Source organism: Lepidochelys kempii, chromosome 3, assembly GCF_965140265.1.
Source record: "Lepidochelys kempii isolate rLepKem1 chromosome 3, rLepKem1.hap2, whole genome shotgun sequence".
Classification (NCBI taxonomy): domain Eukaryota; kingdom Metazoa; phylum Chordata; order Testudines; family Cheloniidae; genus Lepidochelys; species Lepidochelys kempii.
In genome coordinates, this window is record NC_133258.1 from 84,037,440 (window position 1) to 84,062,884 (window position 25,445).

The 25,445-nt window shown below is 39.8% G+C and overlaps 1 protein-coding gene across 9 annotated transcripts in view; it reads left to right on the top strand.

Annotated features, from left to right (window-relative positions):
* The window catches only part of FIG4 (FIG4 phosphoinositide 5-phosphatase), a 157,105-nt gene extending 141,780 nt beyond the window's left edge, over window positions 1–15,325 (top strand). For all 9 annotated transcript variants that reach the window (XM_073336996.1, XM_073336993.1, XM_073336999.1 and 6 more), the window contains one exon: window positions 12,462–15,325. In XM_073336996.1, the coding sequence (XP_073193097.1) occupies window positions 12,462–12,639 (178 nt within the window). In that variant the 3' untranslated portion in view covers window positions 12,640–15,325. The remainder of the gene's footprint in view (window positions 1–12,461) is intronic.
* The last annotated feature ends 10,120 nt before the right edge of the window (window positions 15,326–25,445 follow it).

Below are 25,445 nucleotides of genomic sequence, written 5' to 3' on the forward strand. Positions count from 1 at the left end.
CTTGTCCATGCCTGATTTCTTTACAGATGACTAGGAGAGGCCCCTTTCAATGGGCTCTTGGCAAATGTCTGTTGTTTTTATAAAGTTTGCTAGCTGGGAGAGACTTTACCTATTCTGTTCTAATGGGGAATGTATACTATCACTACTCTTCCAATCCCAGCTTCGACAGCTATCTTCTCAGTTTCTGGAGGCAGCCAAGATAAGGGCTTGTCTAGGTGGAGAGTTAGTGCACAGCAAGCTGGGATCTAAATCTACAGCACTTTAGCATGCTGTGCACTAAGTGGCCATGTGAACCCTGCTACTGTGCACTGAAAGTGCCCTACTCCCAGAGCAGGTCAAGGCACACTCGGGAATTTTTATTATGCAGCTGCAGAGTCCATGCAGCTGGTTAGTGTGCGGCATGCTAGTAGGCTGTGGATTTACACCCCAGCGTGCTGTGCACTAACTCTCTATCTAGACAAGCCCTTAAATTCTGCCCCTCTGAAACCTTCTCAGATGGTCCTTCCACCCATTTGCACTTAAGACACTGGATATCTCAGCACTAAGCTTACATGAGCAATGAAGCATGTGACCCGCTAGTAGTTAATGTTCAGTTTTAAATTTTAAAAATGTAATCACAAACTATAACATGTTCTCAACAAAGAGAGAGCAAGATTTTCTCTTTAAAACAGTGTTCAGTAACATTAAATGCAACTCAGTTTGTTTATACGTGAATCACAGTGTAAATCAGTGTTCCCATGATGTCAGATGAATTCTAAATGCTCCAGGTTTTTGCCTGGATATATAGGTTGAATTACTCTGTAGAATAATATCTTACTTTGATCAAATATTTGTGCTGTGGAACCTTCGGCATTCTGATGTGGGAGTAAACAATAAATATTAAATTTTGAGTCTTGGTATTTAAATGTGTGTAGAAAACACTCTCGTGTTCCTTCATCAGTAGAGGATCTGGATCCTAATAAATATTAATTATTTAATTTAAAAAGGCAGATACTAAAAACTTAGTTATATAGAAAAAAATTTACAAAAATAATTTTAGGGTTCAATTTTCAACTGCAGGCTCCTTGTCAGGACATCCTAGTCCAGCACTGAATGGTCATCTCAATGGTTCTGTGTGTCCATGTTAGTTTTAGATATCAAGGTGTCAATTGTTGTGGTATTTAAATACTGAGGGTCTCCATTTGAAAATTGGGTCCCCCATATTTGTGACTGTCTTCATTAACTTCTAAATAAGAAATGACATGGCACATCAAATCTTACACCATACATTTATGCAAAGAGTCGGACACGTGTACCTCTATTTCTATAGAATGTTGTATGTATAAAATACAATATCCTAGATTAATTGAACCAACAATGTGCAGAGCCCAGGAGCCTTCCGTTTGTTTTTTTGTTAAAAAAACAAAAAACAAAACAAACACCTCTGAAAAGTATTCTGATGCAATGAAAGCTGGCTCAATAGGGCCTCAGCCTGTTTAGGACCTCCAGGTGTAATTGTAATACAAATAATAGTTCTCAGTTTGTCTATATTGCAGTACAGTGGGTTTATCCATTTGTATACCACATATTTACAGAAGAATGTAGCAGACAGTTTCACAGGAACAAAGCACAAAATGCTTGTAGTGGGATTACTGTGAGTGTGTACCTACAGTTTTCTTTCATGATTTCAAAGAGGCCTTTTTCTAAAAAATTCTCATTCAGATGATCCCTGTTTTAGCCAGGGAACTGTTCAGTCACTTTTTATTACAATGATTACTATGAAAATGCTTTGCAATCTTATTTTTTATCGGGCACTTTCAAATTTGTTTTGGCAATGTGACCATATTTGAGATTTAAACATTATATTAATAAAATTTATTGTCCACATGCAGTATTCTGGTTTCAATCTTAAAATGTTAGCAATGCATTAAATTACATGTTTGTTGAAAAATTTGGTTTGAACAAATCGCTGTTAAATACTGTAATGAATCTGGTTATTTCTACATTGTGTATTACGGTATTCTCTTGATTTAGATTTTAATGTTTTATTAGTATAAAAAGTCTAAATCACAGTCACAAAATAATAAAACAATTACAGCTCGGCCCATCTCACTGTGAACCTCTGACCTCTCAGCTTTAGCATCTGACCATCAAAATTTTGGATGGAAATTCCTAGGTCTGTTCTTCAGGCCATCCTGCCTTTTCTTGTCTCTGCACTTAAAGTATTTACATACCTTTATAATCTCCATCCATCTGCTGATCTGGGCCTTTTGTTTCCGGTCTCTGGATAGGATCATTCAATAGTTATTGATCACAAATATCTAATAGTGTGGGGCCTCCCTTTCAAAAGAGAAACACAAGACTCTCCCCTCCTCACTGGCCAGGAATTCTCCCCATTGTTCTCCTCTGATTCCAGTCTGGTTGATCTTTCAATTTTGGGTCTGTCTGTGCTCTGCATGAACTTGTGCTGTCAGCTCACTTCCATCCTTGTCTCAGGGATTTCTTCTTCAGCGGTGGAAATCTTTTTCTCTATCCGGTCTTCTTTTTCATCCCTCAGTCTATTAACAGTCTTTCTTAGGATGACATTCCTCTCCTATGATTACTGTGGTGAGACGCTTCTCCCTGATTTTTATTTGGTTTGTAAAATGCTCATTGCTTGAACATCTTTCAGTTCTAAAACATAGACTCTGCTTTCTTACAGCCATGACATCAGTATGTTGGAGTTTCAAGTGATTATTCTGGTCCTGCAGTCCTGGGAACTGCTGCTCTTCCAGCCCATGCTACTGTAATGCAACAACCAGTTTGTAGTAGCATATATCATCTAGCAGAATGGAATATGCAGCTCCTGTCCTCCCTATTCCCTTGACCCTGGGTTGAACCTCACTTTGCATAAAGTGGTCTATCTCTAGGCAAGGAGAACTCCATGGAGGACTTGAGAAGTGAACCAACAGCAGAAGTCTCCAGCAGTTAGTTACTGGTCTCCCGACTTCTGCTAGGACCTTTAATCCTAAAGCTTGAAGGTTGGATGCATTTGCTTAGGATTGGAGCAGAGCACGAGGGGGATCTTGTTGGTTTTTTCCCTGTTTTGCTGATCTGCAGAGTTTAGAGGAAAATCAGGCAGTATGGAAGCAATCATGGTGGCTTCCTTGTGACTCCCTTTCTTCTAGTTGTCTGAACAATAATGTATCACCGCTTACTCCTTCTTAAAAACTGCCCTTCAGATTTTACTTCTATCGCAAGGCCTAGTCAAGCTTCTCAATCCTTGAACATCTGGCCTAATGGTTTGGATGTTGAGACCATATTTAATTGTAGGTTTCCCAGAGAAAGTGTCCTCCTTGATGAAGCCATAACACTGTGCAAAGACTGTTGCTGAGTGCTGTGGAGACAAGACAATTGAAACAAACAGGATTACTGCTCAGTAACCTTCCCATGTCCAAAGTACTCTTCCCTCAGTCTTCAACGATTACGATTCTGCCAATTTCAGTTGCTGTGATGGGACATATCCATCAGTGAAGTGGTGAATAACATGCTCTCAGTTAAGAGTTTTTGCAAAATACTTGGCGTATTCAGTAGAGTAGTTCTTCATATAGTGTGTTAGTAAAATGAGCAAAGGGTTTCAATTAAATGATTGGCTAAAACAAATACAGTACAAACATTTGGATTATAACATGGGATTATTAATCAACATTGGCATGTACAAACATGTAGTTTTTTAAGTATATTTTTAGCATATTGATGTAGCTAGGTGAAAAAATGAGATTTAGATTGCTCAGTGCTCAAAATGAAACACATTTTGCTATCTAAACTGCATCATGTCTAAGAGAAATGGCTGCTGACTCATTAGAGTTTGAGAAATGTCAGTTCTTTAGAAACAAATCAATTAATAAATGAGGCATCAAATTTGTTCAGTTTGCTTTTTTAGTTAATTATTATTTTACTTAGAGTAGGTATGTATAAGAAAGCAAACATATTAGTGTACCTGACTCCTTCTGGTTTAAGCTAGTAACATTGGGTGAATTAATTTAGTGTAGTTACAGTATTTCCCCTTTCCCTTTATGGTCGTATAGGTTCAGATTTTCAAACTAGATTGCCTGAAGTCAATAAGTCAGTAGGAGTTGTGGATGGTGTGAAAATTAAGCTGTTTATTTGGGCACCCAAATATGAATTTAAATGCCTTAGATACCCATTTCTGAAAATGTGTACCTTCGACTTTGGTAAGAGTCTAGAAAGACATCACACTGGTAAATGTGAAAACAACTATTTTCAGAAAAATGGTATTAAAATCATTTTATGGCTGAATTTTCACAGAATTATATACATTAATATATTCATGCTGTTTGCTGTAAAGTAAGCTAAAACAGTGTAGCAGAGATGGATCCTTCTGTATCAGATCACTTCTGGAAGTTGGTGTAAGATGTAAAATATTTCAAAAAAAGGCTGGTATGAGACATTATTTTGCCTGTTTTCCCATGCCTCTTGCAAGTGTTGAAATATTCCTGCTGAGCCTGGGATCTTAAATTTCTGTCATTCACAGGACATAATTGTTGTCAACTATTTCTTATCACTGCTTCAAAACTCACTTTCTACTGTATCTGAAAATGTCCCTGAAGTGCCACTGAGTTTAAAACATATCAGACTTGCACCAAAATCTTTTATTAATTATAAGATTTATTTCATAAGACTTCACTCCTAATCACTAAAATTGCAACATTCTGCATTACATAAATGAGTTATGTGCAGTTTTAGGCACACATTTTAGAACACTGTACTGCTGTGAAATAATGTTCTATGATTCCAGCTTCTGTCATCTTGAGTTTATTGGGACAAAGTTTTCAATACTTAAATTAGGTTGGTGGTTCTCACATATATGAAATAACAAATTTGCACTGAATAGAAGTAGAATATAAGATAAGTTCATGAATATAATCTTCTTGTTTTTGGAAAACTGTTAAAATACAATTTATATTAATTAACAAGGAAACATAACTCTTAATAAGACTCTTTAACATTCCAGATTTAGAATCTGGCAGTTCATAACTTATTAATTCAAATGTATTCAAATTAATTCAGTAGTCAACATGAACAGCAAGTAAATACTAACTACAGTGATATGGTAGTTGTGTTTTCAAGAATAACTAGCCATGGTTTCCAGCAAATCATAATGATTTATATTGCTTTCCTTTTAGTTCCTTTTATCTTCTTTCAAAGTTGTAACTCCTACTATAGCCATACAACTCCTGCAGTAGATGTTAGGGTTTGATTGCTACCTTAGCTGAAGTAATTACAGTAAATACAACTGAATTACAATATAAAATTTAGGGCTGGATTTCTGGTTACCTAGACACTCTTAAGATTAGGCAATTTAAGATTTACTGGTGTGAGCTCTTCCCATAAGAGACAGTTTCTCTGAATTTACATATCCCTGATATTTTTGGTATGAGACTTTATAACTCCTGTAAAGATTTCTCCCATTTAAAAACTGATAGTGGGAAGATTTTAACATTGTGATCTCTTCATTCTTTTCTTCATTTTCCCTGGAAATTTGAATAACAATCACAATATATGAAAGATAAATCCCAACAGAAACAGTGCCAAGTTTACTGGAATTATCAGAATAACTTTGCAATTTAGCGTTCCTAACTAAAAGGTGGTTAGAAGAGATGGGTCTTCAGTAATTAAACAATAAAGCATAAGCAATTATAATTTTATATTAAAACAGCACACATACGGTAGTTGTTTTAGGCAATAAAGAAAGATAGACCCTTCCCTGTATTTGAATGCAGTGCACTGTTGCTAAGATACCAACAAAGCACTAAACAAAGAAATAGCAATATCCAATAATAAAAGCATACAGTGGATAAAAACTGTGTATAGTGTAGGAAATTTTAAATGTACCCTAATGTGAGGACATACTAAACAAAGATGACTGAAAAGAATTGAATGATCAATGAGGGGAGAGTCATAGTAAAACCAACTGAAATTTACAATGTGTGTGAACGTGTATCATTAATCCAAGTAGCTGCTTTCCTTGAAAATTTTATTTAAAACTTACCTAATTGTGGCTGTCCCATACCGCTATTAATATCTGGTGTGATTTAAAGGGGCAAATTGGATTGTTGCTGAAGAATATCAACTTGTATGTGTGTAATGACCTTATTACTAGGCTTAGCTATGGAGAAGACTAGGATCTGTAGTTGATGACTCCGTTTCCCATAGAAACATCAATCTGGATCGGGATGTGCTCTCATGCCCCTATTTCTCTCTTCCCCATTTCAAATCACTGAATGTAGAAAATAAGAATTTCATGGTTTTCTTTTTCTCATGTCCTTTATTTCTGAAGACCTCAGAGTTGACTTGTGATGGTTTGACTTCTCCTCACTCAAGCAGAAACCTTGATGGGAGCAGCCTCTCACAACCTAGTTCACCCACTTGAACAAAGATTTATGGTTGTGTGGGAATGTAGCCTCTCAGAACCATATAGTCTGAAGCACTACGACTCCTCAAGACTAGCTTTTTATGTGGTTTCCTTTTTATTGATGATCCATTTATTGCAAAATTATTTGGTACAAATAATGAAATTAAAGGTCTGGCTTTATAAATGACTCCATATCAAAGCAGTGCAGTCTACCTAGAATTCTGTTACACATGTGCAACCTATATGGCCTATAAATGTGGAACTCAATATCCTCTAAGGCATCTTATGCTGAGATGTATCATGACTTTTACTAATAACTGCTGGGCGAGTATGGTTTGGGATGAAATCAAATTTGTGGTCATTTACCAGGAAACTGTGATTGCAACAGTTAACTTGTAGTATCTACCATCCAGTACAGTATATTTGCTTTCAGCCGCAGTAGAGACGTAGCACAATATCGATGTATATTTTTGCCATCAGGTGAGATCTCTGTACTAAAAATGGTGTACACTTATAGAAGTATCAGGAAGCCTGTTAAAGCTTTTCCTTATGCGCATGTAATACCATGGCCAGTACCCGAACTCCCATGGCCAGGGGTATCTCTGCAGTGCCCTGTTTTCCTCTTCTCCAGGGCTCCTTAAACTCCACAGTCTAATTTTGTCCCTACATACTTGTGCTGTTTGTATATTTATATTCATCATTTGTAATTTGACCAAGTTTCCACTTTTTGTAGGACTCTTTTTTGAGTTTTAGATCATTGAAGATCTCCTGGATAAGCCACGGTGGTCTCTTGCCATATTTCTTATCTTTCCTATGCAGTGGGATAGTTTGCTTTTGTGCCCTTAATAATGTCTCTTTGAAAAACTGCCAACTGTCTTCAATTGTTTTTCCCCTTAGACTTGCTTCCCATGGGATTTTACCTACCAACTCTGAGTTTGCCAAAGTCGTCTTGAAATCCATTGTCTTTATTGTGCTGTTCTCCATCCTACCATTCCTTAGAATCATAAACTCTACCATTTCATGATCAGTTTCACCCAAGTTGCCTTCCACTTTCAAATTCTCAACAGTTCCTCCCTATTTGTCAAAATATCTAGAACAGCCTCCCCCCAGTAACTTTCTCCACCTTCTGAAATAAAAAATTGTCTCCAATACATTCCAAGAACTTGCTGGATAATCTGTGCCCTGTTGTGTTATTTTCCCAACAGATGTCTGGATAGTTGAAGTGTCCCATCACCACGAAGTCCTGTGCTTTGGATGATTGTTAGTTGTTTAAAAAAAGCCTTGTCCACCTCTTCTTCCTGGTTTGGTAGTCTGTAGTAGACCCCTACCATGACATCGCCCTTGTTTTTTTACCTCTTTTATCCTTATCTAGAGACTTTCAACAAGTCTGTCTCTATTTCTCTCTCGACCTCAGTCCAAGTGTATATATTTTTAATATATAAGGCAACACCTCCTCCATTTTTTCCCTGCCTGTCCTTCCTGAGCAAGCTGTACCCTTCTATACCAATATTCCAGTCATGTGTATTATCCCACCAAGTGTCTGTGATGTCAGCTATGTCATAGTTGTGTTTATTTACTAGCATTTCGAGTTCTTCCTGCTTATTCCCCATACTTCTCACATTAGTATACAGACATCTAAGATTTGATTTCCCCCCATCCCCCTCCCCAGTTCTGTCTTGTCTCTCCCTTATTTCTTCTATAACAGCCCATGCTCCCACCCAGATTCCAACCTTCTCCCAGGTCTCCATGTTTTTGCCTTACCTGTGGGCTTTGGTCACCTGCCCCCGTCGAACCTAGTTTTAAATCCTCCTCACTAGGTTAGCCAGTCGGTAGCCAAATATGCTCTTTCCCTTTCTCGATAGGTGGACCCCATCTCTGCTTAGCAGTCCTTCCTGGAACAGCATCCTGTGGTCAAGGAAGCCGAAGCCCTCCTGGCGACACCATCCTTGCAGCCAGGCATTCACCTTCAGGATGCATCTGTCTCTGCCGAGGCCCCTACCCTTAACTGGAAGGACTGAAGAGAACACCACCTGTGCTCCCAACTCCCTCACCCTTACTCCCAGAGCCCTGTAGTCACTTCTGATCTGCTGAAGGTCATACCTTGCAGTATCATTAGTGCCCACATGGATGTGTAGTATGGGGTAATAGTCAGAGGGCCAGATGATCCTTGACAATCCTGCCGTAACATCTCAGATATGGGCCCCTGGAAGGCAGCATACCTTCTGGGATGCCATGTCAAGGGGACAGATGGGTGCCTCCATCCCCCTCAGAAGAGAATCTCCCATTCAAAAAAAAAAAATGCTCAGAACTTTTCAGCTCCATTATTTAGAATGAGACATTAGGTCCAATTCTGCCGTCTGGTCTACCAGTTCAATCCTGTTGACTTCACTAGGGGTGTAGGGATGTAAGTGAAAGCAGAATTTGGTCCTATGTCTCCTCTACATTATTCTTTTCAATCTGTGCAGTTGTAGTAGCTAATTTTTATTTTGCTATTTCATATTGCTAAGTGCTGTCGTATATTTTATGACAGGAACATAAGATTGCTTCTTTACATCCTTTTCCTTAAACAGCTTGTTAATATACTATTTGAAATTTGAGCTTGAATGAGACCTCTTGTTACCTTAACTCTAAGTCTGTTGTTTTAAATCAAAGGCTTAATTTTTACTAAACAGTCCCACTGAATTATATTTGTAGTCAGTAGGACTACTCGTGCTTAAATTTGTGCACGTGCAAAAATGTTTGTAGCATCAGGGCCTTAATGTAATAACTCCTTAACTTTGACACACTCACAAAATACCACAAGCAAAATCTTTTTTGTTAGTATTTCCAACACCTGGTTTGTTGCATTCTGTTGGAACAGGGAAGAAATATTGTGGTGTCTTTTGACTTTTTGTCTGAATCGTTGCCAAAAATGAATTTTAATTCCTGTGACACAATCTTGAAGACCAACCTTATGGAAGTTGAGAGAGAAAGTGAAATTTGAATTTTAATAGGCTTTCAGCAGGGACATCAGCTGAGAGGTAGTTTTGTCTGCTCTTCATCCTTTCAGAAACAAATGATTGTTATTACAGAGGAGAGACTAAGTAGTTTTGAACAAGTCTCTGGTATTTGGTGGCTTTTGTCATGGGATTTGTTCCCAAAATTTGCCTCTTCCAGTCTGGGATCAAATGACTTTGCACACTAATCATTTGAAATCAAGCTATAATAAAAAAAAAAATTGATCCTTATGTTTCCATGGCTTTTGAACTATAGATTAGTCTAAATCTCCTTATGTTGACTGTCATACGAACATTAATTGGTTCAGTATTTTGCTCATGTATTAATATAGTATTCAAAATATTAAATTAACTGGATTCAGTTATGTAAAAATCACACTATTTCAAAATGTGAAAATACATAAATTCAAAGGTAAAATACAAAATGTTACTTTTCATATTGAAAACCAAAACATTTTCATTTATATTTTTTGTTGCATTTGAAGGATTTGAATTGGTTTATGCAAACACACTGCACCATCTTCATAGCCCCTTTGAGAAATTTCGCACCACTATGGAGTGTTCAGAATTTGTCATCCTCCAACAATAAAATAAAGGTTCTAAAATAAGAGAGAAAGTGTCAGATAGTTTTAATAGATATCATGTTTTGGGAACTGTCTCAAAAATTAGGCCATGCTTATACTGACAATAGAACTATGATTACACTTAAGATCACCCATAGAAGGGTGCAGAAAAGCTTTGTGCTTAAATAACTGGCACATTCAATATAGAGTATTAATTGCACTGAATTTTTTAATAGTTGTGGGTTTTGTCTTCTGCATTGTATGTCTGCAACAAGGGTTGAAAAAACAGAATTTGTTAATGCTATTAAGAGCTATCATATCATTAGACTGTATTTGAATAGTAAATAAGTGCTTTTGAAAATGAGCTAGTTCTGTAAAACCTTGAAGCTAAATCAGAAAAAATTATTTTGGAGATAAGTGAATCTGTCTGAAATTAGAGCTGATTTTTTTTCAAGAAAATAAAATCAGGTCCCCAAAATACCTATCTTTGTTTAAGGACTTGTAAAAGGTTAACAGTTCCCTTAATGTTTTAAGGTAACTGAACAAAATAGGTTTTCAGATTAATTTAAGAAGTCTGAGAACTCTGGTCTGAATAGAATTATTTTTAATGCAACATATTCTTTCATGAGCAGCCGAATGTAGAATTATACATTTTTGAGCCATGTGTATTGTATTGATTCACTGACTAGACAGTGGTTGGATCCCTGCACTCATGGAGGCACAGGCAACCACAGTGGCAGCAAGGCCAAGGGTCTGACCCTATTACTGGCTCACAGATTGAGACCAGCTGCCCTGCTGTGCACAGCAGTGTCACAATCCATTGGGGGCTACTGCCAACTGCCATAATTTAAAGCAGTTTATGTGCTACTCTAAACAATGTAGAGAAAGTATAGAGCTGATCTGTGAATCAGAGAACCACAGCTTGGTCCTTTTCAAGCTCATGCTTCACTACTGCGTCTGTATAAGATTCCAGGATTGTCACTCTGTTTGTGTGTCACTCTGAAACCTAGAATTTCTGCTGAATCAGTGTGAAGCAATGGAAAAACAGTACTGGCATGGTTGAGAACTCTTTGTTTAGAATATAACTAGGTTCAGTAATCACTGGGACTTGTGATCTGTTACCGTCCAGTTTTTTAGTTGTCAGAATTTTTGGCTTTTTTACACTTCTTATGAATTACACCCATATGACAGCACAGGCTTTCACCTAGTAATAAAATTGAAATTTTGTTGCTCTGTTAAACTGGTACCAGATTTGCTACCTGCTAAAAGAAAACGCATACTGAACAATTAACTTTGACAGCAAGATGTTGCTATGCTTTAATAAACTATAAACCTCTATTTTTCAGCCTCTCGGTGCTACCACAATATAAACAATAAATATATTAATAATAATATAAACTTATCTGCAGCCGCTAAACTGACAGAAGCCTATTTAGAATGTGTTCCAATGAATAATGGTCCTGAGTTTATTTTTAAAGTTCTTTATAAAGATGATATTTCAGCCATCAGTTTTTAACAGGCATCCAGAAGGCGTGAGCCAGAACATATGAAGCTGATGATTTAGAGAATTGGCACAATCCCCTTGAAACTTGTGTGCCAGATTTCTGATCACTGGGAAATATTTTCTTATTCCTGATTAGCAGTTACAGGAGGATTTTTTCAAATGTTCTAGACAACTCATAAGGTATGTATACACTTCAGGGGTGTGATTCCCAGCTTGAGGGGAGACATACCTGCACTAGCTCTAAACGCACTCGTGAGCTAAAAATAGAGTTTACCCATGGCAATGAGAGCTGCAGGAGAGGCTAGCTGTCCTGAATACATGCTTATCAGAGACCACAGCCACATACTCAGGGTGGCAAGCCTGTCCTGCCACTTGCACCGCTGTGCAAGTGCTACATTCTATTTTCAGCACGCCTCCTAGCTTAATTACAGCTAGCCTGGGTATGTCTCTTTGAGCTAGGAATTCAGCTTGAAGTGTCGACATGCCCTATAGTTCCATCAGACAGTTTTTCCTTAAAGTTGATCTTAAATTGTGGCTTCTAGTAAATCAAGTTCTGTTCACACAAAACAGTTAATGCGTAGGTTGTGCTTGTACTGTACCTTTTGATGGCAACATATTAACCACTGTTTAATCCGTTACTTCATCCAAACCCAAAATCTCACCTTTTGACAGCATACAGTTTAACTTGCTTCTCTTTACTGATCAACAGTAGGATTTTGTTTTAATATTACAGTATTAATATTTAAATGTTGCTGCTGAAAATGAGCATACACTATATTATCTGTGAGTAATAGTTCTCATAATTACTAAGGTTGGTTGTTTTAGTTACTGGAGTTTTAGATACAGTATGAAAATGATTTACAGTGCATTCTCTTTCAGAGTTTGTTCACTTAATATGTATTGTAAACAAAATTAATTGAGGTGCTAAACTGCAATTGATGGATGTGTAATGTTGCTGATTTTAGACCTAATGCTAAAGGACTCTTCGGTTTTGACTTTTACAGAATACACATCTCCTCTTTTTCCCAAGACAACATTTATGAAGTCCAGCCTCCTAAAGTAGATAAGAAATCAATTGATATCTTCCATGCTCACATCCAAGCTGGCAGAGGCATCATGCAGCCACTGGTAAAAGAAGACATCCTCATGTACAGAGAATACATTAGAAACCGATATATGTGAAAACAGACTGGATTCAACTGTTTAGCATTGCTGGAACGATGGTACAAATCAGTTGAGAACAGAAGTTGAAATTCGGCTATTCTGTGGTGGTAAAACAATGGCAATTATTTATCAACCTGTATCTTTCTGAATGATTTCATTTTTGAGATATTGTGTGCTTTGCAAAAATAAAAATGTGACTGAAGATGTATTCTCTTTGGTAAAATATCAGTATGTCTAAAATCAGAAAAACTAAATGCAGCTGCAATTAAATATATAGTAATTTGAGATAAGAAAGTAAACATCAAGTATTTAAACTTAGCATTAATTGTTACATACAGTAGTACAGTAGTTTCAAGAAAAGAACTTAACTACCACATTTAGCTTTTGACAGAGAAAAGCTGTTTTCAGTCAAAAGTTCTGTCATTTGTTGAAATTGTTTGTTTAGCAAAATGTTTATATGTGTTTGTAGCAAAGATGGAAAAGGTGTCAGTTTGGCCCATGTATGAAACTCAAAAGTTAAATCTAAACTAACAAACTTCGTAGCCATAATCCACCTCCAATGTAGTTCTATTGCAGATAGCAATAGTGGAAGCTGTAGAGACCAGACAAAGGTGTTGTAATGACCTAATCAGTGTGGATTTCTGTCAGATTTCTTTGAAGGATAGTGACATTATAATTATTGTGACTTAGTAAACAACGTTGAGAAATGAATGTGCACTCTACTTAGAGAGACCAGTTTCAGACCATAAAATAGCAGCTTCAGTCAAGATGGGCTCTGTCTGATGTACTGAGAGATCTCTTGGTCAACTGGATATACCAAGAATTTTTCCATCTCTGGACTGGTAAAAGGTCAGCAAATTAATAACTTTGAGAAACTGAATACTGACACTTCTTCTCATCCCAGGCAAGCGTGGCCACAACCACAATAACTAGCTGCTGCCAGCAGACTGGAGCTCCAGATATGTGGCTGCATACTGCAAAGCATATTCTAATGTTTACAGAGTAAGGAACTGCTCTTGTAAGTCAGTAAAATTGATTTATTAAAGTAATTGTGTATGTCTATGCTAGCTAACCATAAATGGGATGTACACTGTTGCACACTACCTCCTGCCTCTTGAGCCTATGCAACCAATGGGTTATGGGAGGGGATAGGACTGGGGTACAACAGTGTTCTCTCATTGTCTACATCATGCAAATTATATGAAATTGAGGTCCCATTAGCTCAGGGAATAGCAGGTGTCAGGAATATATGTAGGCAAAACCATTGTATCTGGTGCTTTAGCAAAGGAGTTTATAAGGGTGGGAGTGATTAGGATTTCCCATAACTCACTATTGCTACCAGATACAATTTGTTTTGATTGTCTACTGTTAACTGGCTCCCACCTTGACACTCAGTAGATGTGTGCCATAGTCAACACAAGTAGCCCCATACAGAGCCCCCAAACAGCCGTTTACAAACTCTTGAAAATTCCAACAACAATTATTTTACCAGTTGGGCCCTTCATGTATTCTTGAGAGCATGAGTTTGTGTTTAGCAGAGACAAGAATGAAATTTCAACTCTGATAAGATAACACTTAGACTGCAACTGTCAGTTTGAATTATCTCTAGAAAATACATCTAAGAGTGCTTTGCACTCTTTTGTCCAACATAAACAATATTTTACAAGCAATCAAATACCCACTGTGAAAACAACTAGGATGAAATCCTGGCCTCGCTGTAGACAATGCAAGCTTTGTTGTTGACTTCAGTGGTGCCAGGATTTCCATTCTCCTGTTTTGTGTTGCAAAGTGCAAGAGTAAATAGATTTCAAAGAATACATATACCATCTAAGGTTATGCCTCTCTATTCTGTACACATGTATTCAGATTTTAATTAAGATCACATTTCCATTTTTAATGAGTAATGTCTGTTCATACAGTGAAAATAGATAATTACAGCTGCAATTTACGTCTTTCTGCACAGGAAATTTGCTGTTTTGTAATGCATTAATTTTGTTAAATAGACAAATATTTTGTTTAATAAGGTATTGTAACAGAGTGGTTTGCCTCTGGGGGGGGAGGCTGGGACTAGCCAACCCTGATTATAGAATGAGGCACACCTGGATAGGATCAGGTGATTTCCTATAGAAAGCGGCAGGTGGCTCCTGTTAAGGGGGAAGCTCAGAAAATTGTGACAGAGTCTGCAGAGAATATGAAAAGGCTCCTGTAGGGAAGACCCTGAGACTAGGAGAGTTGTCCCAGGCAGGGCGGCCTGAGAGAGACCCTGACCAAGCAGGAGGGAGGCTGCGAAGGACTGGAAGGAGGAAGAGAGAACTTGGGTTGTGTGGACTTATGAGTGGACCTTGGGGTTTTTTGAGGTTTAATTTCAGTTTATTTTATATTAACAAACCTAATCCCCAAGAAGACTTATTTTTTACCTTGAAAAAGCCTGAAGTGAAGTTTTTCAACAGTCCATGAGAGAAAACTAAGATAAGCTGCCTATAGCGTGCCCATAGGCCACAAGGGGGCACTTGGAAGAAGCCAGCTGGTAACAGATACAATACATCTTTATTTAATTGCTGTTAAATTCTATTTGAATTTTCCCACATATAGTTTCTGCCATTTATCCACAAATTAGGCAGTAGAGCTAAACAAACTGTTCCACTTCCTTGTTCAGCAGCAGCAATCTTTGCAACATGTAGGTATTTTAATAATAATTTTAGAAGTTTCGGAAAAGAAAAGAGCACACTCAAACTTTAACTATCCAGTATAGAACTGTTTTGCAGGAAGAGGGTTGCAGGGTTTGTTTTTTTCCTTGGAAATCCCCTTGTTAATGTCCCATTACATGTTTTGTGGCATGGTAATTTTGTACTGCTGTTGTGTCCTCTTACATCTTTTACTGTGTTTATACTCGTTTCTCTCTTGATTTAGAATAGATATAAAAGACAAGCAAATACTAACTGTCTGTGCAAGTCTGAGTATGTAAGTCATACTCATCACCATGGTATCTCCATCTAAAGAGGTCAGTGGACCTCTATTGTCAAATAATAATCTATCTGCATACAACCTATCTACTGCGGACTATTGGGATAAGTTCAGATTGCTACTTGCACGCTAGCTACAGCGTATGTTAAAAGAAACTTCCAGCTGAGTAGTGGCTAAGACAAGAACAAACTTCCCTCTAACTCTGTCAAGAATGCTGCTGCCTGACCAGCATAAGGAGTCTGTTCAGCTGAACAAGGAGGTATACTTGATGTACACATAGTAAGTGTAGCTGGGTGGAGGATGCTGCTAAGCAGCTAAATCTGTAAGCATTTCTAAAACACCTGTTACTTTAGTACCTTAGATTAGGTCCAAATCCTCAGATGTGCCAGAACTTTGCCATGTAAGAAATCATTATTATATACATATAATCATATTTTTGCAGGAGAAATAGGTGGAGTGTGGAGAGGAGTGGGAGTGTGTTTTACTAGCTGTCCCTCTCTGTAGATTAAGGTGGTGTTTTTTTCACTTAACTATTAACCATCTTGTAGTATTTATCTTTATGGACAGATAAAGTTGTAAAGTCATTTCACCTGAGAAAAGTGTCATCCTTCTTCCAAAAGACATTAAATCACTCCGCATGTGTTTGGAGAATGCATTGAGGTAACATACCAAATTGTGCAACCTGGATAGATGGGTTCAGATTCTTTCCTGTATCAAGAGCTGTTCTCAATCTGAGGATGAGGGGGCATAGCCATCAGAGACATGGTTATGATTCCATTCTTGGACCAATCTACATTGGCCCCAGCTCCAGTGTTTTTAAGGGCTTCTCTGGCCCCCTCCCACTATGATTTGCCCCATACTCCAGGTGGTATAGAGAGGCTGGCATTGGACCTGGCTGTACTGGCTCTATACCTCCTGGACACTGCTTATCTGAGGACATGTTGGGTCTTTCCCATTCCCTTTGTGCTATAGTAGTTGACTTGGACCAAAGAGTCTGGCTGCTCATATTTACTGTATTCTTTTCTTTTAATTGGGTTTCTCTCCATAGAAACATAAAAGTATCCATATTTTTTTCAGAGAAAGGAACTCCCAAACTGAACCTGTTCTTTCAAAGGATTTAGTACGTTGTGGAGTGTGACCTTTCATATGTTGGTGTCAAGTCAATTCACTTTGTATAACAATTGATTTTATCCAAAAGCTTGCAATACCATTACTGGAGGAAATTAATATTTTAAAATTTCATTCTAAACTATAGTCTGTAAAGAGCTTTGGCCTCTGTCTGCATGAAAGGCACTAGGAAAATGTAAAGGTGTTATAGTTATATCACTTTATTACAGTATTCAAACCTCACAGCACATACCACCACTAATTTATTGATTTATTAGAACCTGACATTTCAACTTAAGCTAATGCCAAGTTCAGTAAAAGCTGTGTTATCCGGCACTTTACCAACTGGAACTAGCATTTCTGATCTTCAGTAGGGTTGCCAGATGTCTGTTTTTTGACCGGAATGCCTGGTCAAAAAGGGACCCTGGTATCACCAGGCAGCATCACTGACGGGGCCATTAAAAGTCTGGTTGGTGCGGGGCTGGCAGGCTCCCTTACCTGGCTTCGTGTGACTCCCTAGAAGTGGTGACATGTCCCTGCTGCTCCTAGGTGGAGGAACAGCCACGGGGGGCCCCAGCCCTGGTTCTGCAGCTCCCATTGGCCAGAACTGCGGCCAATGGGAGTTACAGGGGCAGTGCTTGCGGGCAAAGGCAGCATGCAGTACCTCTGCTTAGGAGCAGCGACGAGATGTCACTGCTTGTGGGGAGCTGCACGAGGTGAGCGCTGCCTGGATCCTGCACCATGAAAACCCTCCCATGCCCCATCCTGGTGTCCTGAGCCCCCTCCTGCACCCAAACTCCCTCCGAGAGCCCACACCCAACTCCCTCCCTCTTCGTTAACCAGAATTTTTGACTTACTGGCACCCCCTACCCCCATTCCCGCAACATGCTGGATAACAGCTTTTACTGTATATTAATCCAAATAAAAATCATTTTTCCCCTTTTACTTCAATTCAGTTAATATGTTATTTCCCTGGATAGAATGGAAAAGTATACCTGCTAAATATGTCTCAAATTATTTTCTTGCTTTAAAGTTCATGCTAATGATGTTCATGCAAAGAATGAGAATACAGCCTGGATTAACTATTCACAGAGATATTAGTTATTTTGCCTCCTCTTTGACAGTCTCAGGGACATTACAAAAACACAGTTTGCAGGGATGACTATTAATACTAAAAATATTTGTCAATTTCAAACTTTCATTCTCTAGAGAATGAAGATGAGCTTAACATAGTGGAAAAAACATCTGTTAAACAAATATGAAAGATATTCTAAACACTACTTCTGACAGAGAAAAAGATAGTATTTGATATTTGTATTGCATTTTAAAAATATTAAACAGGAAGCTATCGTTGTAACAGTCTGACTCAATAATACAGTTTGGTATTTAGATGAGAGGCAGATTTTTTTAATGATAAATTCTGTTTTTAATTGAACACAATTTAAACTTGATCTAAAGCTTATGTCATTGTTAAAGTAACCATACATAATTTTAACTACTAAGCTTGCTTTATGACAACTTTAAAAGACTGCTTTTTTCATGCATTCAGATACTGAGCTGTATGTCCCGAACTACATGAATAAGCCAGACTTCCTGCTTGAATTTCTTTACTGATGCCTGTGCTCTGAGCATATTTTAAAACTAATTCATATTTCTAGTCTGCCTTAATGTGACAGGGTGGACTAGGCCCTGAGGCCCCCTGCTGGAGGCCTCATGGCCCTGCCACACCATGCCCCAGAAAAGGGCAGTGGAGAGGGTCCTCCAGGCTGCCTAGAGATGCATTCTATCAAGCATTCTTACAGGTGTTTGTCTCTGTCTGAGGGGTTGGAGCAAATGCGGTTGTATCGCAGAGCTTGACTGTAGACGATGGATCATGTGGTGTGGTCAGGGTGAAAGCTGGACAACCACAGGGCCTAATAACATCAGCCACACTATCAGAGGCTCGTTCACCTGCACATCCACCAATGTGATATATGCCATCATGTGCCAGCAATGCCCCTCTGCCATGTACATTGGTCAAACTGGACAGTCTCTACATAAAAGAATAAATGGACACAAATCAGATGTCAAGAATTATAACATTTATAAACCAGTCGGAGAACACTTCAATCTCTCGCATCACGCGATTACAGACATGAAAGTTGTGATATTACAACAAAAAAAGTCAAATCCAGACTCCAGCGAGAAACTGTTGAATTGGAATTCATTTGCAAATTTGATACAATTAACTTAGGCTTGAATAGAGATTGGGAGTGGCTAAGTCATTATGCAAGGTAACCTATTTCCCCTTGTTTTTTCCTACCCCCCCCCCCAAGACGTTCTTGTTAAACCCTGGATTTGTGCTGGAAATGGCCCACCTTGATTATCATACACATTGTAAGGAGAGTGGTCACTTTAGTTAAGCTATTACCAGCAGGAGAGTGGGGTGGGAGGAGGTACTTTTTCATGCTTTGTATGTATATAAAAAGATCTTCTACACTTTCCACAGTATGCGTCCGATGAAGTGAGCTGTAGCTCACGAAAGCTTATGCTCAAATAAATTGGTTAGTCTCTAAGGTGCCACAAGTACTCCTTTTCTTTTTATGTATATTATGATTATCTTTAGTACCACTGTGGTTGCATGTGGAAGACCATCCTCAGTTTCTGAAGGCAGAAGTATAACTAATCTTGTTTATATTATGATCAATTATTTCCGCTCTCTTAATTCCAGAATATATTCAGAAATTGCTTTTGTAGAATCTGGGAATGTTGTTACAAACTCACTTTCAAGAATAAATACTGAAATCTCAGAATGGCATGACACACCTAAAATTAAATCCAAATTCCTGCCATTTTACTGCTTTCTGATGTCATTTGTTGATCTCTGTCAAGTTTTTGAAGGACAGGTGTCCATATCACAAATGATACTACATGGCCCCCTTTTCTTTAGTCCCAGCAGAGAGGCCATGGACTGAATGTTCATGGGGATTAAGCTATTCCCTCATCCCTAAGGCTGGGTCCTCTGAGTCACTAACTTTATCAATCTCTCTTGCTCATTAATAGGATAAAATGGTTCAGGAGAACATAAACCTGTGGGTAATGAGACAAATACACTTAACACAAAAGAGGGACACATTTTAATATAACATTTGTTGACTTTGTACATTCATTAATACTGTTCACAGCCTTCACTTTCACATGTCTCTTCTAAGACGGAAAGAACAAATGTTAGAAGAATAAAAAACACAGATTCGTTCCTAGCTTTTCCCAGTTTCCAATATATGAGGAAGGCAACATATTTTACTTCAGGCCGAGTCATGAAATACTTATCAGTAGGAACCTCTGGACAGCTGAAAATGTAGCAACTTCTCCCTGTTGTACAGAAACAAATTCCATTAAAATGATAGGTGATGTTGCCAAGAGCTCATGCTATGTCTAATAAGATTATTGTGCTGGTGATATCTGACACCTTACTGTAAATGTTCCCTTCAACATTCCAGTTTCCAAAGGTTGTTTGTCAATTATGAAGTAATGGCCTGATTTTCAAAAGTTCTGAGTTCCCACAAAGCCCATTGACGTCAGTTGGTCCGTCAGGCATTCAGTACTGTAAAAACTCAGATATAAGCTCCTGATAAAAGACTTTTCTGGGTTCAGGAGTAGGAAAAAGGATGGGAAGGTGCTTCAAAGGAAATAAAACTTGAAGGAAAGGCCTGGATTTCCTCTTGTGCTGCTTTTCTGAATGCTACATTTAACTATTTCAATTGGCTTAAGTTTTTCTTTTCCTTTTCTGTTTGTTGAGTACTACTAAGCACTCTTTCCCTGCCTGGCTGAAAAACCAAGCTAAAGACAACCACCGTAGTAGCGTCAATACCACAGAGAAGGTAATTAATAACTGGAACAACTTACCAATGGCCATGGTGAATATTCCATTGCTGAAAACTTTTAAATCAAAATTGGATCTTTTTCTAAAAGAGTAGGTCTAGTTCAAGCACAGCTATTGAACTTGAAACAAGAAGTAATGCAGGGAAATCCAATGGCCTGTGTTATGCTGGAGGTCAGACTAGTCTATTGCAAGGGTTCCTTCTGGCCCTAAAAATCTATGAATTTATAATGTGCTTTATAGGGTATTTAATCCTCTTCCGTACGTACTGACAGAGTATGCAGCTCTCCTACATGCAAATTACTGATAATGAAACAAGCTTAAAAAATGGTCCCTCAATAGATGTCAGCTATCACCTTAAGTGTTGCTGGTTGCTTATCTGTGCTTTGAGGTGTCTGGTTAGTTCTGAGTGACCCAGACTGTTTTACAAACTGGCCATTCAGATTCAAACTGGATTAAGTTTAGAAGTGTGTGCAACAAGAGTGATGTAGTGGTGGGAGTCTGCTATAGACCACCGGACCAGGGGGATGAGGTAGATGAGGCTTTCTTCCAGCAGCTCACGGAAGCTACTAGATCGCATGCCCTGATTCTCATGGGTGACTTTAATTTTCCTGATATCTGCTGGGAGAGCAATACAGCGGTGCATAGACAATCCAGGAAGTTTTTGGAAAGCGTAGGGGACAATTTCCTGGTGCAAGTGCTAGAGGAGCCAACTAGGGGGGGCGCTTTTCTTGACCTGCTGCTCACAAACCGGGTAGAATTAGTGGGGGAAGCAAAAGTGGATGGGAATCTGGGAGGCAGTGACCATGAGTTGGTTGAGTTCAGGATCCTGACACAGGGAAGAAAGGTAAGCAGCAGGATACGGACCCTGGACTTCAGGAAAGCAGACTTCGACTCCCTCAGGGAACGGATGGCCAGGATCCCCTGGGGGACTAACTTGAAGGGGAAAGGAGTCCAGGAGAGCTGGCTGTATTTCAAGGAATCCCTGTTGAGGTTACAGGGACAAACCATCCCAATGAGTCGAAAGAATAGTAAATATGGCAGGCGACCAGCTTGGCTTAATGGTGAAATCCTAGCGGATCTTAAACATAAAAAAGAAGCTTACAAGAAGTGGAAGGTTGGACATATGACCAGGGAAGAGTATAAAAATATTGCTCGGGCATGTAGGAATGAAATCAGGAGGGCCAAATCGCACCTGGAGCTGCAGCTAGCCAGAGATGTCAAGAGTAACAAGAAGGGTTTTTTCAGGTATGTTGGCAACAAGAAGAAAGCCAAGGAAAGTGTGGGCCCCTTACTGAATAAGGGAGGCAACCTAGTGACAGAGGATGTGGAAAAAGCTAATGTACTCAATGCTTTTTTTGCCTCTGTTTTCACGAACAAGGTCATCTCCCAGACTGCTGCGCTGGGCATCACAAAATGGGGAAGAGATGGCCAGCCCTCTGTGGAGATAGAGGTGGTTAGGGACTATTTAGAAAAGCTGGACGTGCACAAGTCCATGGGGCCGGACGAGTTGCATCCGAGAGTGCTGAAGGAATTGGCGGCTGTGATTGCAGAGCCATTGGCCATTATCTTTGAAAACTCGTGGCGAACCGGGGAAGTCCCGGATGACTGGAAAAAGGCTAATGTAGTGCCAATCTTTAAAAAAGGGAAGAAGGAGGATCCTGGGAACTACAGGCCAGTCAGCCTCACCTCAGTCCCTGGAAAAATCATGGAGCAGGTCCTCAAAGAATCAATCCTGAAGCACTTGCATGAGAGGAAAGTGATCAGGAACAGCCAGCATGGATTCACCAAGGGAAGGTCATGCCTGACTAATCTAATCGCCTTTTATGATGAGATTACTGGTTCTGTGGATGAAGGGAAAGCAGTGGATGTATTGTTTCTTGACTTTAGCAAAGCTTTTGACACGGTCTCCCACAGTATTCTTGTCAGCAAGTTAAGGAAGTATGGGCTGGATGAATGCACTATAAGGTGGGTAGAAAGCTGGCTAGATTGTCGGGCTCAAGGGGTAGTGATCAATGGCTCCATGTCTAGTTCGCAGCCGGTATCAAGTGGAGTGCCCCAAGGGTCGGTCCTGGGGCCGGTTTTGTTCAATATCTTCATAAATGATCTGGAGGATGGTGTGGATTGCACTCTCAGCAAATTTGCGGATGATACTAAACTGGGAGGAGTGGTAGATACGCTGGAGGGGAGGGATAGGATACAGAAGGACCTAGACAAATTGGAGGATTGGGCCAAAAGAAATCTGATGAGGTTCAATAAGGATAAGTGCAGGGTCCTGCACTTAGGACGGAAGAACCCAATGCACAGCTACAGACTAGGGACCGAATGGCTAGGAAGCAGTTCTGCGGAAAAGGACCTAGGGGTGACAGTGGACGAGAAGCTGGATATGAGTCAGCAGTGTGCCCTTGTTGCCAAGAAGGCCAATGGCATTTTGGGATGTATAAGTAGGGGCATAGCGAGCAGATCGAGGGACGTGATCGTTCCCCTCTATTCGACATTGGTGAGGCCTCATCTGGAGTACTGTGTCCAGTTTTGGGCCCCACACTTCAAGAAGGATGTGGATAAATTGGAGAGAGTCCAACGAAGGGCAACAAAAATGATTAGGGGTCTAGAACACATGACTTATGAGGAGAGGCTGAGGGAGCTGGGATTGTTTAGCCTGCAGAAGAGAAGAATGAGGGGGGATTTGATAGCTGCTTTCAACTACCTGAAAGGGGGTTCCAAAGAGGATGGCTCTAGACTGTTCTCAATGGTAGCAGATGACAGAACGAGGAGTAATGGTCTCAAGTTGCAGTGGGGGAGGTTTAGATTGGATATTAGGAAAAACTTTTTCACTAAGAGGGTGGTGAAACACTGGAATGCGTTACCTAGGGAGGTGGTAGAATCTCCTTCCTTAGAGGTTTTTAAGGTCAGGCTTGACAAAGCCCTGGCTGGGATGATTTAACTGGGAATTGGTCCTGCTTTGAGCAGGGGGTTGGACTAGATGACCTTCAGGGGTCCCTTCCAACCCTGATATTCTATGATTCTATGATTCGTCAAACAAAAAAAAAATCTACTTTTCATTTTCATGAAACTGAATCAGAGAGCTAAGGACAAAAGACTGACCTGACAACTGCAAAACTTAGGGTATACAGTGCAAAAAACCCCACCCATGGTAGTAATTGTCAGAGCCCAGGTCTATAGACTTGAGCTTGCAGGGCTTGTGCTACAGTGCTAAAAATAACCATGTAGCCATTCCCACTCAAGCTCTGAAGCTCCATGTCTGCAGCTTCACTAGCATTTCTGTTACAAAAATCCAGTTTTCTTTTAGGTAATTCTTTCTAGAGAGTTAAATTTTAGTTAGAGCATGTTCTAGAAAGGGGTTGGTGGGGGGGGTTCTGCCTCCACTCGGCACCCACCCCTTTCAGGTTATTTAATATGCCTAAAATCCTTGGATTCAAGTCCTGTGTGGCCTTTTCCCAGGTCTTCCAAGTGACTCATGCCTGTATTGACTTGGAGGATCCCACATGCCCTCTAAGTGAAATATCTGCTGCTCCTTTCCCATTCAAACCCATCAAACCCAAGAGTTCAGGCTCAGAAAATTCCTGATGGAATGCTCCATGAGACTCTTGTCTGACTCTGGGTCATCAGACCTGCCCTGTACATTGGCTAGAGGCACTGAGGAGCACCCCTTTGAACACAGTATTCCTCAGCTCCAGGACCACAGAGGGCAGAGCTGAGGACCCCAGCAGACAGAAGGAGGGTAAGAGCAAGCACTCTCACAAAAAGTAAGAGAAATCCCCTCCTAAAACCTCACCTAGGAAGAAGACCTCTTTCTTTGCACCCTCCAAGTCATGTGTGACTCCACATCCTAGCATGGGTGTGGCAGGAGCTCATATGGAGCATGGGTCTGGCTCATCAGCACTGAAAGCCAAAGGTGTCCCAAAACTGCCAGTCATTGAAGGGGAGGTACTGCTGTTGGTTCTGGTGAAGCAAAGACGAAAACAGATGGCCCCCTACACTGATTGTACCAACCTGCAGCTGCAAGAGTCGTCAGTACCTATACCCACCACTCAACCCCACCCAACACTAACCGTTCCATCAAGAGACAGAAGGCCTTCCCACTCCCCAAACTGAGAGTTCATGTATACCATGCTTGACAACGTTGCTATGTATTGACCCGCCTGTTGATTCAGAGGACTCATATTCTTCTGGTGAGTTTGAGACCGGAATGACCACTACTGTGGCCATACTGAGACAAGAGGTTAATACTGATCAAGACTCCAAACGCTGTTTGGCGCCTTCCCACTCTCACAGAACACACTATTTGTCTCAGAACCAGTGTTGACCACACTCTTACTCGTATGATCCCTTGCACTGGCCCTATTGGGCCCTTGGGACCTGTATATGAGGCCTCCCAAGTACAGAGGATCAGAATGGATACAAAAACATATTTCCTCATAGAGAAGAACCCCAACCCACCTAGGAGCATTCTGAGGAAGAGGAACAGCCTGACCCACCAGATCTACTTGCTCCTGCAGAGCTATCATCTTCTTTTCCTGATGAGGTTACCGACCCTGTCTCACCATCACCACCTGAAGACTATAAACAATTCCAGGATCTCCTGAAGAGAATTGTGGATTCATTCCAACTTCCCCTAGAGGAAGTACAAGATACCACTCACAAGTTACTAGATAATCTCATTGATTATCAGTGGCACCTTACTAGGACCAGCACACAGGAGGATATCTTAGAACAAGCCAAAATGGTTTGGCGTACTCCAGCCACTTGTCTCCCCACTCTGAAAAGAACAGAGAAGAAATACTTTGTGCCATCTAAAGGAATTGAATGCTTATTTTCATATGCCACTCCAAACTCCTGAGTGGTACAGGCTGTCACCAAACAAAACAGACTG